Source organism: Rutidosis leptorrhynchoides, chromosome 9, assembly GCF_046630445.1.
Source record: "Rutidosis leptorrhynchoides isolate AG116_Rl617_1_P2 chromosome 9, CSIRO_AGI_Rlap_v1, whole genome shotgun sequence".
In the NCBI taxonomy this organism is placed as follows: domain Eukaryota; kingdom Viridiplantae; phylum Streptophyta; class Magnoliopsida; order Asterales; family Asteraceae; genus Rutidosis; species Rutidosis leptorrhynchoides.
In genome coordinates this window covers 65,501,997-65,520,015 of record NC_092341.1, presented here as the reverse complement: position 1 = coordinate 65,520,015, position 18,019 = coordinate 65,501,997, and the positions used below count along the sequence as shown (strand labels likewise).

At 35.1% G+C, this 18,019-nt stretch overlaps 2 protein-coding genes across 2 annotated transcripts in view; both read right to left on the bottom strand.

The window, feature by feature from the left end:
* LOC139865653 (PLASMODESMATA CALLOSE-BINDING PROTEIN 2-like) overlaps positions 1-11,924 on the bottom strand; it is a 55,914-nt gene extending 43,990 nt beyond the window's left edge. The window contains exons 1-3 of the mRNA XM_071853733.1: positions 11,812-11,924; positions 11,042-11,281; positions 10,903-10,936 (exon numbers count right to left, since the gene is read on the bottom strand). Of these exons, the coding sequence (XP_071709834.1) occupies positions 10,903-10,936; positions 11,042-11,281; positions 11,812-11,863 (326 nt within the window). The 5' untranslated portion in view covers positions 11,864-11,924. The remainder of the gene's footprint in view (positions 1-10,902; positions 10,937-11,041; positions 11,282-11,811) is intronic.
* A 1,883-nt stretch (positions 11,925-13,807) lies between these two features.
* On the bottom strand, positions 13,808-17,956 carry LOC139866777 (chaperone protein ClpB1-like). Its single transcript, XM_071855066.1, has 5 exons — positions 16,807-17,956; positions 15,364-16,168; positions 14,976-15,255; positions 14,564-14,761; positions 13,808-14,327 (listed from the first exon to the last, which is right to left on the bottom strand). The coding sequence occupies exons 1-5, from the start codon at positions 17,954-17,956 to the stop codon at positions 14,001-14,003; spliced, it is 2,760 nt and encodes a 919-aa protein (XP_071711167.1). The 3' UTR covers positions 13,808-14,000.
* Between the last annotated feature and the right edge of the window lie 63 nt (positions 17,957-18,019).

Genomic DNA, 18,019 nt, shown 5'->3' with positions numbered 1-18,019 from the left:
TGGGTCATTTAATGCAAAATTGAGTCATTAAATGCCCAAGTAAATGTAATGTGGTTAATTCCACTAGTTTATGTATTGAATTGGTACTTAATGTATTAGGTACTTGGCTTTGAAGTTTGGAAGCGATTATTCATCATCCTTGCGTCAAGGTGAGTGGAATAATTATGCGTGAACGTATATAATGTATTTATTTGTGTGGTATGAATGTGGAAGTGTCGCGATGTTCAAGACACCACATTCTAGGTAACGAGTAGTATTGTCGCGGTGCTTAAGACACTACTCCTTGTGTAATTGACTTGTGGGATTGTCGCGGTGTTTAAGACACCACAATGTCGTGAGAGTGGAAGTGTCGCGGTGTTCAAGACACCACTCATTGTATTGAATGAAGTGTGGATTCGTCGCGGTGTTTAAGACGCCACATTGTTGTAAGGGTGAGTTAGTCGCGGTGTTCAAGACATCACCCGGGGGACTAGTGATTACGCGGTGTATAAGTAACACTAGTGGATGTTATGAACTCCAACGGACTTACATGTACCGTTCTCTTGTATACTTGGTTAACCATGGTTGTGCGAATTGTACTTAGCATATTATATTGTGAACTATATGCTATTATTGTTGCTAGCATAATGTGGAACGTGGATAGTAGTTTATGCATGATGGATTGCATGTTTGTTGAATTGCTAGCTCGTATGTGGTATTGTGTAAGTGTATGCAAGTAAGTAGGTTATATATGATCATGTATAATTATTGCATTCACTAAGCGTTAGCTTACCCCTCTCGTTGTTTATCTTTTAGTTGCAGGTGAGGATAAAGGGAAGGGGATTGTCGGGCACTAGATGCCCTTGATGATGTGCTTGTAGGAGCTTTTGGAAGTTGGCCACCTTTTGGGTAGTTTAGTCCCAAACCATGCTCGTCGGGTCGTTTGGTTAATAAACTACCATTGTATTCGGTCAAACTTGTATTAACTTAATTAACGGCCATTGTGCCTTTTGTAAACATTGGTAATGGTTGTACGGTTTAATGAAACTTGTGAGTTGGTCTACATATTTAATTGGCGCATAAATGTGTATATTATAAAAAAAAAAAATTTTATAGCGTACGGAGTACGGGTTGGGTTGTTTCATTCGGCCAACCTCGATGTTGTGAAGATAGTAATCTCGTGTGGTTTCAGATTACTAAGGCTCGTGTAGTTCGGCCAATCTTCATTGTGGTATTTGGTTCTCGGTATTTGGTTAAGGTGTTAACCTTGTTCGTTTATATTGTTATATATTAATGTATTGTTGTGTTGTAGCTAACCCTCCGGGTGTAGCTATTTGGCGTGGTTCACATCGTCGTTGGTGAACTTATATTTTGTTGTTGTATCTTAGCTCGTGCTTAGTGTTTGTACGGTACGCCTAGACTAGCTTGCCTTTATGCTTGGTTGTTCGGTATGCGGTATTTGATATTTGTGTGGCGTATTCATTTTATACATATATATGTATGTAGTATATTATCATTCACTAAGCGTTAGCTTACCCTCTCGTTGTTGACTCTTTTATAGATTGCATGCGGACGGTGGCTCGGGTAAGCGTGGGGACTAGAAGACTTGCATAGTTGCTTTAGAGACTTGCTTTTGGATTTATTAGGATTGGGTAGCGTATCCCCAATCGCCATGCTCGGCTTTGTTTTGTATTAAAAGTCGTATGGTCGAAAATTGTATTTTGGTACTTAAGGGGTAATTTGAGTCAATGTGGGCCCCGCTTCATAAACTAAATTTTATTAATGGAACGCGCTAGTTTTCATATATTGAACATGCGGTTAAAAGCGTTTTGTCTAAATACGTCGGGAACTAGTCAAACATTTTCGCATTTAAGAACTTTTTGGACAGTCCACTTTGGCACGCCGCGCGGCCTATATGGCGCGCCGCGCAACATGCTGTTCAGGAATTTTTTTTTTTATTTTGCTGTTTTCACGTGGTTTTGTCGTTGGATGGTTTGGGGTTGTTACATATAACCTTTCCTGTCTTAGACTTAAAGCACTTAGGATTGCCTTATAATCTTAACAATCATGCTTTACCAAACTTGACTTAAAGATTCTAATCAAAGTCTCTTTCCTAATGTAGGACTACAACTTTCCTTGACCATAGTGCCTTTAATTGTTGCCTTTAACTGTTAAATGCTACACTATACTTTAGAAACTTTACTTATCTTAGAATGCCGAGCTAATCTAAGAACTCTGCTCACTTTCCTGAGTACTATCCAATTACACCACCACATCTAAATGCGACACAATGATTTCAGAAATTCTTGACATTCATAAGTCATCTATCATGGTTATGTGTATTACATATGTATTACATGAAATATTATCCATGATTTTGAAACTCTTATAATTGTTACTACTCACAATCAAACGTATATAACTCCCTATTATATCACGTACCTATATGCCTTATGCCTTCATGCATCGGTTTGCGAATCGAAAAATGTCATTGGGCTATCACAGTATACGAATTGAAAGTCTTTAATCAAAAGATTATTAGATTACATACTTATCACTTTATGATCTCGACACGTCATACTGCCATTATTAAAGTATAGACACATCATATCTTATTATATCTTATCGTATCTATCCCAATAGATTTTGTCTAACACTTTTCCTAAATTCCCACCGTAAATTACGGAAATCTTTTTGCTATATACACGTATTCGAGGAGACGAATATATCATCCAGTATTCAACACTAATCTCATATCAAAAACCCTATTCCAAACACATAATATGGATTCCTCGAACTCTTCGAGCTCCAATGGCAGCGTAACTGGAATGAACGAACCAATCAGCCATCATCTATTTTGGATGAATTGGGGATGGGTTCGTAGTAAACTTAATCAATGGAGACAAGAAGAAGGTGATCCCTTCCACCGACCGAATTCACCTCTTGGTGAAGAACCTGAAGCACTTACTGGCGAACCCGTTCGGAACACTATTTTCACCCTCATTTCCAGGATATCCAGTCACGAATATATAATATCTAAAATTTTAGATCTTATTCATCCACTTGTCCGAACCGCCAATCATCCCGGAATAATAGAAGAAGTCAACGAGCTTCGCGCTCGAATAGTGGCTCTGGAGAATATGGTGCGAAACCTACAAACACCAGCAGCAGCACCAGCAGCATAACCAGTACCACCAGTACCATCGGCATCACCACCAACATCACCAGCTTCACCAACGACAACATCCGCATTCCACGCCTCAACATCACACTCAGTACCTCAAACATCAACATCATACACCTCATAGATACCAAGGAATATTAGTAATAATGAGTTAAGATGTATTGACTCATTCTTCCTGAAGAATTACATATGTATACTTTATATATATGGATTGGAACAATAATAAATCTTTTCGTACTAAGCTATTACGTGTGAATCTTAACTAGTATGTACTACATGGTTAATTCATATCATAATATGCTATGATGTACATCTTTTGTTAATAACTTAACAATCGTTAATCATTGCTTCAACACAATAAACTCCATTTCGTAATAAACCAAGTGTATTACTCAAATACATGATTGATTGTATACTTTAATTTTCGATGTACTCGAAACTTTCTAGAAAACATCATTAGTGCCTTATGAATTTCACAAGAATTCCACGAGCACCAACATCATATACCGAAGTATATCAATAATAATGAATGATGAAGTATTGATTCATAACTTCATTAGCGAAATATTTCACGACAATTATGAAATCTCAAAGGTTTTGGAGATTATTTATTCTCGTTTCAACAGCAAATCAAATGAGTTTAATATTATATTAACTCAATAAAACCATGATTACATCTGAAGAATACATATATGAACGTATATCTTCTCTTTTGTAATTGTGAAAAATATTTTAACGGGTAGGTAAAACCCGAGAGATATTCATATCTCATATAAATATGTTACATTGTACATTCTTCCATTCTGATTCAGCAGTTGTTAACTATACTACTTAAATTCACATGATATATGTATATGTTCACCAAAGAACAACCATTTTCATACAAATTCAGTTACATATTCTGATTTTGACATATCGGAACTTAAGTAAAGCTTTAGCAAGTGTTATCTTCCTAAAGATCACTACATTCATGAATTATATTCATTCGTATTCTATGATGAATTATCACATCAAACCACCGAACTTACCATTCCTTACTTTTGAAAATCACAACATTTCTTCGTCAACCGTTAGATCCATTGATGGATGCATCTTACGCTTAAACACTTCAAATTCAAAATTCTTGAAAACATCCTTTGAATCTTGACGATCGCAATCAGCGTTTAATCATCTAAAAATGAAATTTCTTGAAACCATCTCGGATTGATAACCGATGATTCAAATATGGCTGCATTAAATGCAGAGGAAACAGAAAAATTGTAGATGGTCTTAAGGGCCAACAGTTTGATAATAAAGAATGGTACGTTGGAAAAGCTCAAAAGAAAATTTTGAACTGAAAAACGGATTGAGCTAACCACGGAGGAGACCAAGGACAAACACAAGGACCAAACCCTATATTCAAAGAATCCAGGTAATTCTGGATCCGGTGAAATCTTTAGAGAATATCTTGCTCCGAAGTCATGTTAAAAGCTTGCGGAAAATTTTTCTTCATCAACTTTCAAACTTAGAAATTCCAAAATATCATCATAAATATCCTCTATATTTCGGAAGATATCTTCATAACGTATCTCTTTGCGATATCTTTATAAAGGAAACTGTTTTAGTTTCTATATTCTGTAAAATTCGAGTTTAAATTATAAATGCTTTGAAGAAGTGTTGGGAATTGAAGCATGAGTTAGTATAATATAATGACGTCAGGCCAACGTGATTATATTACAGTAAGTCATGCTAAGTTTTTAATGGAAGATGATGATTCATAGATTTTATAATCATCATTTGCCATGTTACACGACTCTTACATTCTATTTAACCTCTAAACATATCAAGAAAATATTTTTCTTGATGATTCGGTCTTTTCCGGATATTCTGGTAATATGACAAATCAAATCGTGCTATTACCTTTCATTTCTACTTTATATATTATGATCATTTTAAACTTCATACCTATGAATTCTGGACCATTACTCGCTTGACTTGAAGTCGAGAAGAAGAAACAAAAGCATAAAGCTCCGACATATAAGGGAAAATATAAAGCCCAATAACGACTCCGAAATTACAAACCGTGTATATCAATGCGTATAGCAATATAAAGACACGGGATAATTAAAAACACTATAACCCCAAGAGCATAGTAGAAGTAAACAGATTCCTCTGGCGGTAAAAGAAAAAGAAGAATGACTGCATATATGGTCAATATAATAACCAGGATCAGAACTGGATTAAGCATTTTCTTAATCTTTTGGAAGTTTGAATTGAGAAAGAAAGTATAGAAGTGGTGAAGATAATGAAACGGAAGAAGCTAATTTATAGCAAAATTCCAAACACAACAATCGAGACAATCCACCGCATTTAATCAAAGAAAATCTCAAATTCCTTAATTACCGGAGAATCAAATCTTATAGATTACGAAGATTTCCTTTAATTCCTTGAATTCCGGAAATCAATCGTGACTACGTCAAAAGTTAAGGCGAACATTTAATTTTCTCATTTCACTCTTTTATGATTGCTTCGTTTATACTCTTCCTATAAACGAATCGTTTTATCCATATTATCCAATAGTGATAAAACTTTATTTTTCAACTTATATTCATCATTAAAATATTCTTGTTGTAAACAATGAAGATCTCTATCAAATTTCATGACTGTGATTTTCACGAACTCCTCTCTGTTTGTCTGCCCTAATATTGTGGCATAAAATGCTCAAGGTTTTAAATGAGCTCAATACTATTCATAACACATTTCATGTATCCAATTTACTGAAATGACTTGTATAACATCATCATTTTGAATGATCTTCGCATTAATGATAAAATGCACTTCGTTGAAGAACCTATAGAAATCATGGAAGGAGAGGTCAAACAAACGCGTAAAAGCAACATACCTATCATTAAAGTCTGTTGGAATTCGCGTAGAGGCCCCGAATATACCTGGGAACGCAAAGACCATATGAAACGGAAATATCCCCATCTCTTCTCAACTGCTGATGCATCCGAGAAGTCTACCTAAAACTTCGGGACGAAGTTTTTATTAACGGGAGGTACTATAACAACCCTCACTTTTTGACTTCTGAAATTACTGAAATGACCCTAGGGTTTACTGTCTGACTATACGTATTAATTATTTAAGGGTTGTTATATACACAATCAATTTAACGTTGACCAAATAATAAATTTTTATTCGACACTCACTGCTAATTAAAATTTATGCATTTCAGTAATATTATTTATAACTATTAATCTATAAGTAATAAATAAAAAGTGACATTTATATAAATAATAAAACAATTGGGAACTAAATAAAAATAAATACAAGTCATGAATTAGTAAAAAGAAAATAATACTTATCATGTAGTAAATGTAAATAATAATAATAATAATAATAATAATAATAATAATGATGATGATGATGATGATGATGATGATGATGATGATGATGATGATGATGATGATGATGATGATGATGATGATGATGATGATGATGATGATGATGATGATGATGATGATGATGATGATGATGATGATGATGATGATGATGATGATGAGACTAAAGAATCTTAAACAATTACATCCTTATGTTGACTAAAAATAAAGTATAAACTAGTACATCCTTATGTTGACTAATTATAAACTAGTACCACCTTTTGTTGACTAAAAATTATAAAACAAAATAAAATCATTAATTAGAACATCCTTATGTTGACTAACACTCTAATACTTGCACTATATAAACACTCCTAGACTCCTAGTTTCTCATTCACAAATCACACCAAAATCCTCTCTCAAAAACAATCTCTCCCTCTCCCTCTCTTGTGGTATTCGGATCTTCAAGCTTGTTCTTCGTGTTCTTCAAGAATCTTCAAGGAGTTCTTCAAGATTTTCAAGGCTTTGATCTTCCATCTTCATCGTGTTCATCTTTTCTTTGTTAATTATCTTGAATCTTCAAAGGTATAACATAAACCCTAAACTATTTACATAAACTTTAATCTTTGTTAATTCATATTCATATTATAAACTTGTTATTCATAAGTATATACATAAACACATCTAGATTTATATATACATGTATACATGTAAAAAAATATATTTTTATATATATATACATATATATACGAATTATATATACATATACATATTAAAACCTTAAACCCTAATACTACTTATACTAGTACTTAACATGTATACACTATTACTATTACTAGCACCTATAACCTACTACTTATATTGTAGCACAAAAACATTTTGGGATATGTATTAGAGATGTATAGATCTTCGAACTTTCTTGACGAATGGTTTCTACGAGATTCTAGGCAAAGGGTTTGGATTTCCGATTTAAAGGGTCCTATGGCTCAAGCCCCTATATCTAAATTAGCCATTCGAAGGGAAAGGGGTGATTGGAAGCTTATCTAATACAGCAAGTATCCTAAAATGGAAAACACTCATAAAAGTAGAAACTCTCTAGTCATAGAAACTTAGTAAAATAAGAAACTTTCTAAAAATGAAAACTTTATAAAAATAGTAACTTACTAGGAATAGAAACTTAGTAAAACAAACTATACTTAAACACATACTTAAACTTAAACATGGGCAAAACACTTAACTACTCTTAAATGTCAATAGGTTGACTTTCCTGCTCACTCGTTCAACTCTTTATTTCGAGGAATAACTCTCTCTACTTACTAAGGTGAATGCATAGCCCCACTCTTTATTGCTAGCAAACTTATTTAACTTTTTGGGATGAGACACATGCTGCTTTTACTATTTACAATTTAGACACAAGTACCAACTGTTAAAACTATGTTATACCCAGCTATGTCCGACTAAGTCCCTACAGTGATATTTTTAAGTGCTGCGGCATGCTTATTTATTGGGGGTAGGCCTATCGGGAGTAACGTCCCCGATACATTTGACTAAGTCTTTGTATTACTTGATAATGAAATTAAACCGACAAGGACAGACACAACTTGTCATGGGGCAAACTTGAATGTTTAGTCTAAATATCACGCACTGGCATAACTTTTGGATCTGCGAGATCTACTTTTTGATCCTGCGGGAGATCAACTTTACAATTAAATCTTGTGGTCTAAAAACAACGATAACTACTTTTGTTAAACCTATGAACTTCACTCAACCTTTTTGGTTGACACTTTAGCATGTTTTGTCTCAGGTGATGTTTAATTCAAGCTTTCCTATCTACTGCTTATGTGATGCTACTTGGACATAGGATCAAGAGATTATCGCATTTATTACTACTGCATTTAAACAATTACATATTTCTTTTGTAACGACATTTCATTTTCCGCTGCGTACTCATTCCAGTTAATTTTATCATTTAGTATTGTTCTCGTATTATAATATGTTGGTTTATTTGATATTAGTTACATTTCTTCCAGACCCTATTGGGAGGACGTTACAGTGTGCGAGTGGGAGATGTTGGAAATTATTTGTGGAACACCCACAAACTCATTGTGTTTGACCCACTATTAATGAGTAGTACACTAATGGTAATAAGTACCATTTACCCTTTGATAGTACACTTACAAAGGTAATAAGTACTATGTACTTTTGGTAGTACATGGTAATAAGTACTCTCTTTGTATCTATAAATAGAGAGTTAAACTCTTCTTGTAAAAAATACAAAAACACAAGAAACACACAACAAATCATTGAGAAAATCATACACTAGTAAGTAGTAAAATTGTGAGTATAGTTGTTCAAGTGGAACATTGCAAACCGTTGAAGGAACTTAGGCCGTGAAACTAGAAAGCCTTCCTATTGGTGATCGCTTTCCCGACCGGTGATCTAAACGTCGATCCGACCGCTTCCGCTATTAGGTTTCGGGTATGTCTCGAATTTATATTTATACAACAGTGGAACACAAGAATTAATGGTTATTAAAATAATAACTTGTAGAAGTATTAGTAACTTAACACTTTTGGCCCATATACGTGATCATAAGCTAGATCGAATAAACAAAGATATACACCATAACAGCATTTTTTGAGATAATTTGGGTATCCAAGACCCACTTTGCGAGCTGACTAATCCCAACTTCCTATGTAGGTAGCCCCGGGTCGTTGCAGGTGAACTTCATTAGGACCGTGGTTAAAATGAGGTACTATTTGCACGTAGTTACCATGACAACATTTTTTGGTAGCTACGAATTTATATATTTGAATGAACTAATCCACAAGGTTATATATTTGACTGAAATAATTCACAAGGTTCATAACATGAATGCTTAAATTTATAGGTTAACAAAAACTTAAGATAAAGTACAAAATGCACAAGCTAGTAACCTCAAAAACTTTTTGATGGATGTTTAGCTTTATATGTTTGACTGAAATGTTTCACAAAGTTCATCACATGAATGCTTAATTTATGGGTTAAAAAACTTAAGGCAATGTACAAAATGTACAAGTCACCTCAAAATTTTTTGATAGATGTATACAACACGAACTAAAGGTCAAGACAAAGAATGGTACAATATTAGTACACTCTTGAAAGATGGCTTAAATATTTTTGAGTTAGCTAGGTTGGAACGTAGTTAAGCTTCATCTGTAGAAGTGTACAACTACGTAAGCACAAGGTGCAACCCAAATGTAATGCTAGTTAAAGTAACATGTGAAGAACTTTAAAATCTTATTGGACATTAGATATACAGAGTATAACGTCTTAGCCTCTTAGGAACTAATTACCGAATGATAATCTGGATAAGTTCCTGAATGAAGTAAACACGTTCTCTATAAAATATTCGACCGAATGTGTGTCTAGGTTCATGAAATCTTCACAGAAATAAAACAAGAATACAATTTGTGTTTTAAGCAGTAGAATCACAAATCAAAATATCGAGCGTGAATGCATGTTTTTTTTTTTAGAACAGCGAATTTGGGATCACCCGAAGGTGAATGCATGTACTTACGTGTTTTCATATGAAAGGCTGAAAGCATACCTGTTTTTTTTATTTAGAAGGAAAAACATTTAATTTTGGTTAAAATCATCTGGCGGGAAAAACAGTTGGGACACAACTTTTCACTAAACACGTATGGTAAAATAAGCCGTTTGAAACCCAACTAGTTGATGCTGCCCACTACACCTCTGGTGTTGCCCCCTACACCTCTGGTGTTGCCCCCTTAACCCTATTTCCGTGAAAGTATCAAGTTATTGGCATGCACTACAGTGACTAAACATTTTCCAAACCCGTTATTATGTATAACTTGATAACCATTGGCAAAAGATAAAGCTATATTGGAGCCGCCCCTAAAATTTAAGTACTTTATTAGTGTAATATATATAATATTTTTTTTGGTAAAGGGTAATATATATAATATCTAGGAGTAAAAAAATTATATGCATCATGTTGGTATTATTTTCGCCCCCTCAAAAAAATTGATAAACCTTGTTTTAAAGTAAACCACAACTATTTAGAATGATTGTTAGATAATACTAAAATTACCATAATAGTACAACTTCTCGAACATACAAGAATACGATGGTACAAGTCAAAAGTTGATCAAGGCCCATAACCTAGATTTTGTCAAAAAGTGAAAGATTAAAGAGGTTTTGTTTGGCTTGAGGCTGTGGTAGGCCATTTGAATTATTATTATTATTATTATTATTATATTATCTTGAAGAAACAAAAAAACATTTTTGAAACACTCCATAGCTACATTAAAAACTTACAAATCAATAATCAATAAAAATTCTTGAAAGTACCTTAATAAGTTATAAAAAAATACATACCTGGCAGAAGCTGGATATGAACATCCATTTGTGCCTGTACACAAATGCACAAAAAATTATTAACCCTAAACATAATCATCATAAATGTGTGTGTAGACAAAGGGAGTGTTTGGTTACAAGAATACTGGTAAATACTAACTTGGGTCAGAGGTGACCACCATGGCTGCACCATTGAAATTACAAGCCTCAGGGGTCTGACCCTTGTTTTGAAAGTAACTGTTGACTGCATAGTTGCAATGGTCAATGACTGTATCTGGGTTGTAGCATCTACCACCTTGGTGTGTTTGGGTGCAGTCTGCACCATTACCACAAGCATAGTCTATTGCCATTTGTAGAACCTTATCATTTCCACCTTTCTTGCATACACACCATGTTGCACCTACACATACATACATACATTTTACATGATAAACCAGTAATTAAATTGAATTGAATGTTGTCAAAAGGTTCAAATTTTAAAGCATGAGAGCAAGTTGGAATACAATTTTTTGTGCTTTGAACAGATGGGTACATTTTATAGCAGAAAATGTATGGGATTTAATTAAGGATATCTACCAGCTATGTACAAACTTTTAGACATAGAGTACAAGTCAATGTAGCATACTTGCTTTAAGCAATGTACAGTAAATGATTGTGAGTTTTTTTTTTTTTAAGGAATGTATCTTTGAAAAATTAAGTTAGAGTTACAGTTGCAGTTTGGATTTGAGGGTCTAACTATTTTGTGGGAATTATGAATTAAGACCTCTTATTTGTTGTTTTTCTTTTAGTGCTGGTTGTTACATGACTAAAGATTAATTGAGTTAAAAAAAAAAAAGTCAAGTAAAAAGATCCAAACTTTATTGTTAGTTTGAATCTTTGTCTTCATTATTTTGAAAAAATGGGAAAAACAAAGAAGAGAGAAATGCTTACTGGAGTGAGTAACCATGGAGAAGAAGAGCAAAAGAACAACAAGAGAAGCCATTGTTGTTATGAATGCAAAAGAACAAGAAGATTGGAGAAAATATGAGTGTGTGAGGGAGAGTATGAATATGGCCTGTGGGGGCTTGGGTTTAAAATTAAAACTTTAATGTGAAGTGAAGTCAAAGAAAAAGATTTTGTAACGATTGGACATAATGCAATATTAGTTGTACATTTGTCTAAAATTAGATATTCCAACTCTTGAAAAGAAATTACCGAAGATAAAAATAAAAATAAAAAATTAACAACATACTCCGTAGTATTCTGTTGAAAAATTCTCTAGCTAATAGAGAAATTACTAAGTGTTCCAACTATTAAGTGAATTTCATCTATGCTTAAATTAAGAAAAAAGATTACACTCTAATTAAATACAGTAAAAAAGATCTACATTTTTTCACCAAGTTTTATCATTATATAACGCAATTACAAAACTGCTAAATTACCAAAATGAGAGCTGCAACGATCTATCGCTTTTATGATTGCTACAAAGATAATTGGTTATACTCGTTACAGGTCCCGTTGCTTAGGAACTCGTCAACTAGGAGTTTTACTTGCTAGCTAGTGAGAACCCAATGTGATTGTCGCTAGAGAAGTTTCCTATGCGAATGAAAAAAATATACTATTGATTATAATATCTGCTACATGTTACTTCCTTACAATATTTACAAGATCAAACAAAAGTACAATTTTTTTCCTCTTCAGAAAGGCAAACTACAACGTTGACAGGAGACATACGACGAGGGCATTGGAAAGAAGGAAACCAAGGAAAAACAATGAATGCGGGGAGGATTAACTGATGAAGATACAATTAATGAACTATGATAGTGGGCATTGGGTTCCAATTAATGGAAATTTGAGGTACTCGGTTTCCGAAGATAGCAACAAAAACTTTGGAGTTGAGGTCGATTAAAGATCTTGTCCCAAGTAGTTGTTGTCTATAATAGAGAGGATTTTGATTCTGTTCATTTACCTCATCTTTAGAACTCCAGAGTTAGTTAAGAACTAGAAAAAGGAGCCCGCGCGAATATATTCAAAGTTAACGGAGCGTATTATAGGTGTGTATATGTATTGAATATAATCCGAGGTATTGAGCGTTTTTTTTTTAAGTGCCCGTTTCGCGTATAGTTAGTCCCGTTGGGCTCGGAAAAATTTAACTCGCACCGAGCGAGAAGATAGGACCCGTTAAAAATTCGGGTGAGATTAGTTTTTTTTTATTTTAATAAAATTGTATATTTACACTTTTTACCTCTAAGGAAATGTGATTTGAGGGGTCATTATGTAAATTAAAACAAAGATGAGGAACCAACCAAAGTGTGAACACAAACTCAAAACTACATCTCAAAATTATTGAAACTATGCAAATTTTGGTTGCTATTAGTATATAGGTTTTAATAAAATTGTATATTTACACTTTTTACCTCTAAGGAAATGTGAATTTGAGGGGTCATTATGTAAATTAAAGCAAAGATGAGGGACCAACCAAAGTGTGAACACAAACTCCAAACTACATCTCAAAATTATTGAAACTATGCAAATTTTGGTTGCTATTAGTATATAGGTTTTAATTTTAATTTAATTTTAATTTTAATTAAATTGTATATTTACACTTTTTTAACACAAACTCAAAACTACATCCCAAAATAATTAAAACTACACAAATTTTGGTGGCTATTAGTATACAGGGTTAACTACACAAATTTTAGTGACTATTAGTATATAGGGGTAATATGATATGATACAATAGTTAACAAGATTGATTAGCCTTTTCAATGACTGTCAAGACATTGAACTCATGTATGTAGTTTCAGGTTCTTTGTTAACACAGCTGATTTGCCTTTTTTAATGATTGTCAAGACTTTGAACTTTACAACCCAATTCACAATTTCACAAACACCTGAATATGCAAGAAATAATATAAAAAAAAATATATTAAAAAAAAAAACCCTTATATAATTCACATTAGTTCAAACATCTGAAGAACAACAAAGCAGACATCCACAACAGTAAACCAAAGACATACACCATTCCTGACTTCAAACTTTAGAAAAAACATTCTCAAGACACTTTAGAAAAAACATTCTCAAGACTCCATAGATATACAGACCATTACAATATACAACTCATGACCTTGCACTTCTGAATCACTCGGCCATTTCATCATCATCAGCATCAGCATCATCATCATCATCTACCTCTTCAATCTTCATCCTCTTCACAGCCTGTGCCGCACCACCACCCACTCCACTATTTGCATTAGGGACTTCGATCAATATATCCGACTTCTGACCCGTTGCAGCATTCACAAGTCCTGCATTCCTTTCCACTCTGTAACTCAACTCATCCCCATTCATATCCGCATCGATGTACACCGTCGCATTTTCATCAATCTCTTCTCTAATCAGCATTTTCGATAACTCCGTCACTACCCTCCTTTCCAACCATCTCCTAATCGGCCGCGCACCATAAACCTAACAATTTCACATTCAACCCAAAATGAGTATCCCATATCTTAAATTAACCATGTAAACTTGCTATATTAAGCATTAAACTCAAATTCTTCACCCTCTTCACAGCTATGTTACTATGTAGATGACCCGTTTGACCCATTTCAACCCAAAACTGTTTTGACTCATTCCCAAACCGACCCAACCTGACCCGTTAAGTAAATCAAGGTGAATTTGTTCTTTTTTTTTTTAATGCTTACCGGATCATAACTCTCACGAAGTATAACGTCTAACGCGGCCTCTGTAACTCCCAAAGCAACACCCCTATCTGCAAGACGAACAGCCACGTCTTTCAACTGAAGTCGTGCAACTTTTCGTAGCTGATCATGTGAAAGCGGATCGAAAACAACGATCTCATCAAGCCTATTCAGAAGCTCGGGTTTGAAATGCCTCCTCACCTGTCACAAACAGGTAATAGTTCAAGGCATAGGCCATACAATCAGGATCCAGAAATTTGTTAAAAATTTTATATAAGCAAAAAAAACGCAGGCAAAACGCTGAACTTTAGCATACACATACACTAAAAAATTTTCGGTCGTAGAGGCGGCCGACCTCATTTGCCCCTAGCATAGTCATTCAAAGTAGAATAAACTCATATAATTTAAGCTTTACCTCTTGCATCACCATAGCCCGGGCACTATCCATACTAGTCTTGCCTGACAACCCTTGTAACAAATATTCAGCTCCAAGATTAGAAGTCATAATAATAATAGTGTTTGTAAAGTCAACCGTACGACCTTGACCATCGGTCAACCTTCCATCGTCCAACATTTGAAGTAAAGTGTTGAAAACAGAACTGTGAGCTTTCTCCACCTCATCAAACAATACAACGCTGTAAGGTCGTCTCCTTACCGCTTCCGTTAGCTGACCGCCTTCATCATGACCAACATATCTAAACACAAAACAATAGATACAAACATCATGTCAGCATCATTCACAACATACTAAAAACGATAACGAAACATTTAATATTATAGGTGATCGACTTAATGTAACTTACCCAGGTGGAGCCCCAATGAGCCGGGCGACTGAGTGTTGCTCCATATACTCTGACATATCGATCCTGATCATAAGTTTCTCATCATCAAACAATTGTTCAGCAAGAGCCTTAGCAAGCTCTGTTTTTCCAACACCAGTAGGACCCAAAAACAGGAACGAACCAGTAGGCTGTTGAGCCCTTCCCAAACCGGCTCGAGACCTCAAAACCGCCTCAGCCACTGCACTAACCGCTTGATCTTGACCCACAACTCTCTGATGCAACCTATCAGCTAACCCAATAAGCCTCTCTTTTTCATTCGTCCCAAGCCTAGTAACCGGTATCCCAGTCCACCGACTCACCACCTCAGCAATCTGATCGGGTCCCACCGTCTCCGTTAACATAACATTTTCATCAGTGGTCCCTTCCATTTTCGCAAGTGCAGTTTCCACTTCTTGAACTGCTCCGTATCTCAAATCAGCAGCTCGAATTATATCACTTCTTCGTTCTGCATCTTCTAAAGCCACCATGAGTTCCTCCTTTTTCTGTTTTAGCCTTCGAATTTCATCGATTCTTTCTTTTTCTTTCTTGTACTTCATCATTAAGGGTTGCAGTTTATCTCGCAAATCCTCGAGTTCTTTTTTTACTTCGATTACACGCGCTTTACTTGCTTTGTCTTTTTCCTTCTCTAAAGCATGAAGCTCAACCTCTAACTGCATTTTCTTCCTTTCAAGATTATCGATTTCTTCAGGCTGACTATCAAGTTGCACCCTCACATTCGCACACGCCTCGTCCATAAGATCGATAGCCTTATCAGGCAAAAACCGTGCTGCATTCACATTTCAAAGTAATTATACGCAGTGTTGTAAAAGTAGCGAATTAATGCAAATGGCCGATCCGCTTTTTCAAACACCGAGTAATAATTTGGTCGACATCGGTCACCGAGCCAAAATCCAATTTTATTGACCAAAGTCAGATTTCATCGGTCAATAGGTCAAAATCCATTTTAATTGGTCAAAACGGATTTAGTCAAGTCAAAATTATAGGTCCAAATTTTAACATGAATCTAAATTTAAATTAGAAATTCTGAACAAATGAAGATTAGGTAACAGTTATTTAAATGTTTATGTCTATGGATTTCTTATACACTTACACATATGATTTTAAAATTTGTTATTTAAATGTATAAAAAGTCTAGTCCGATTAATCCCTCAAAAAGTCTAGTCCGATTACTCCCTCAAAAGTCCCGACCAAATACTCCCGCGTAGCAATTTTTGCAACCGTATTATAAGCATCATCAATAACTAAAACTTTTTTTCACGATCAAAGTTAAATACTCGAAGGTACTCCGTAAATACGATCAATAAAAACGTTTTTTTTAAAGGCAAGTAAATTTTTATTATTAAAAAAACCAAATACACGATCAATAAAAACGTAACTGACAGAAACAAGAGATGTGAACCATACCAGTTATATATCGGCTTGAGAGTTGAGCTGCAACAACGAGAGCGCGATCAAGAATTCGAACACCATGATGACCTTCATATCTTTCTTTCAACCCACGAAGAATATTAATCGTATCAGGAACACTAGGCTCCAACACCATAACCTGCTGAAACCGTCTCTCAAACGCAGCATCTTTCTCAACGTATTTCCTATACTCTTCCAACGTAGTCGCACCAATACACCTTAACTGACCTCTAGCAAGCATAGGCTTAAACAAATTCGCAGCATCCATGGACCCTTCGGTTCGACCCGCCCCAAGAACCAAATGGATCTCATCAATAAACAATATCACTTTCCCTTCAGCTTCTTCAACTTCTTTCAAAACCGCTTTCAACCGTTCCTCAAACTCCCCTCTATACTTAGCACCCGCAATCAACGCACCCATATCCAACGCGATAACGCGCACATCGGCTAGGTTACTCGGTACATCACCTCTTAAAATCCTCTGAGCCAACCCTTCAACAACTGCAGTCTTCCCTACACCAGGCTCACCAATTAGAACCGGATTATTCTTGGTTCGTCTCGATAAAATCCTCACCACTCTCCTAATCTCTTCATCTCGACCGATAACCGGATCAAGCTTCCCGGCTTGCTCCACGAGATCTTGACCGTATGTTTTAAGCGCTTGAAAATTCGTATCACCCGAAGCACTTTCCACCTTCTTTCCTTCTTTACCCCGAAGCTTTTCGACCTCGGTTTTAACCCGCAAAGCACCAACTCCAGCTTCTTTCAAAAGATCACTAATCTGTGAATCTTCAAGCAAACTCAAAATCAACTGATCGACAGCCAAATGCGTGTCTCCTCGGCTTTTTTGTGCTTTTTGAGCTTTACGAATCACCTTCAAAAGCGAGGCACTAGCCGGAATTTGATCTGGTGCAGGGGACTGGGATGGCAGCTTTTTCAAAGCTTGTTTAAAAACTCTTTCGGCCGAATTAGCCGCCTCTTCACCACCAGCATTGCATACTGCTTGTTTGAATATACCATTTGGGTCCACAATTAACACATTAGCTATATGTAGAGGTGTAAACTGTGCATGACCAGCATCCATAGCTAATTCATGAGCTGCTGCCAATGCCTCATTTGTCTTGTTTGTAAATGTGTCTGGATTCATCTTTTATTACACTTCCTAAAAACCACAGAAACAAAATTACTAATAATTCAGTCGGTATCTAGT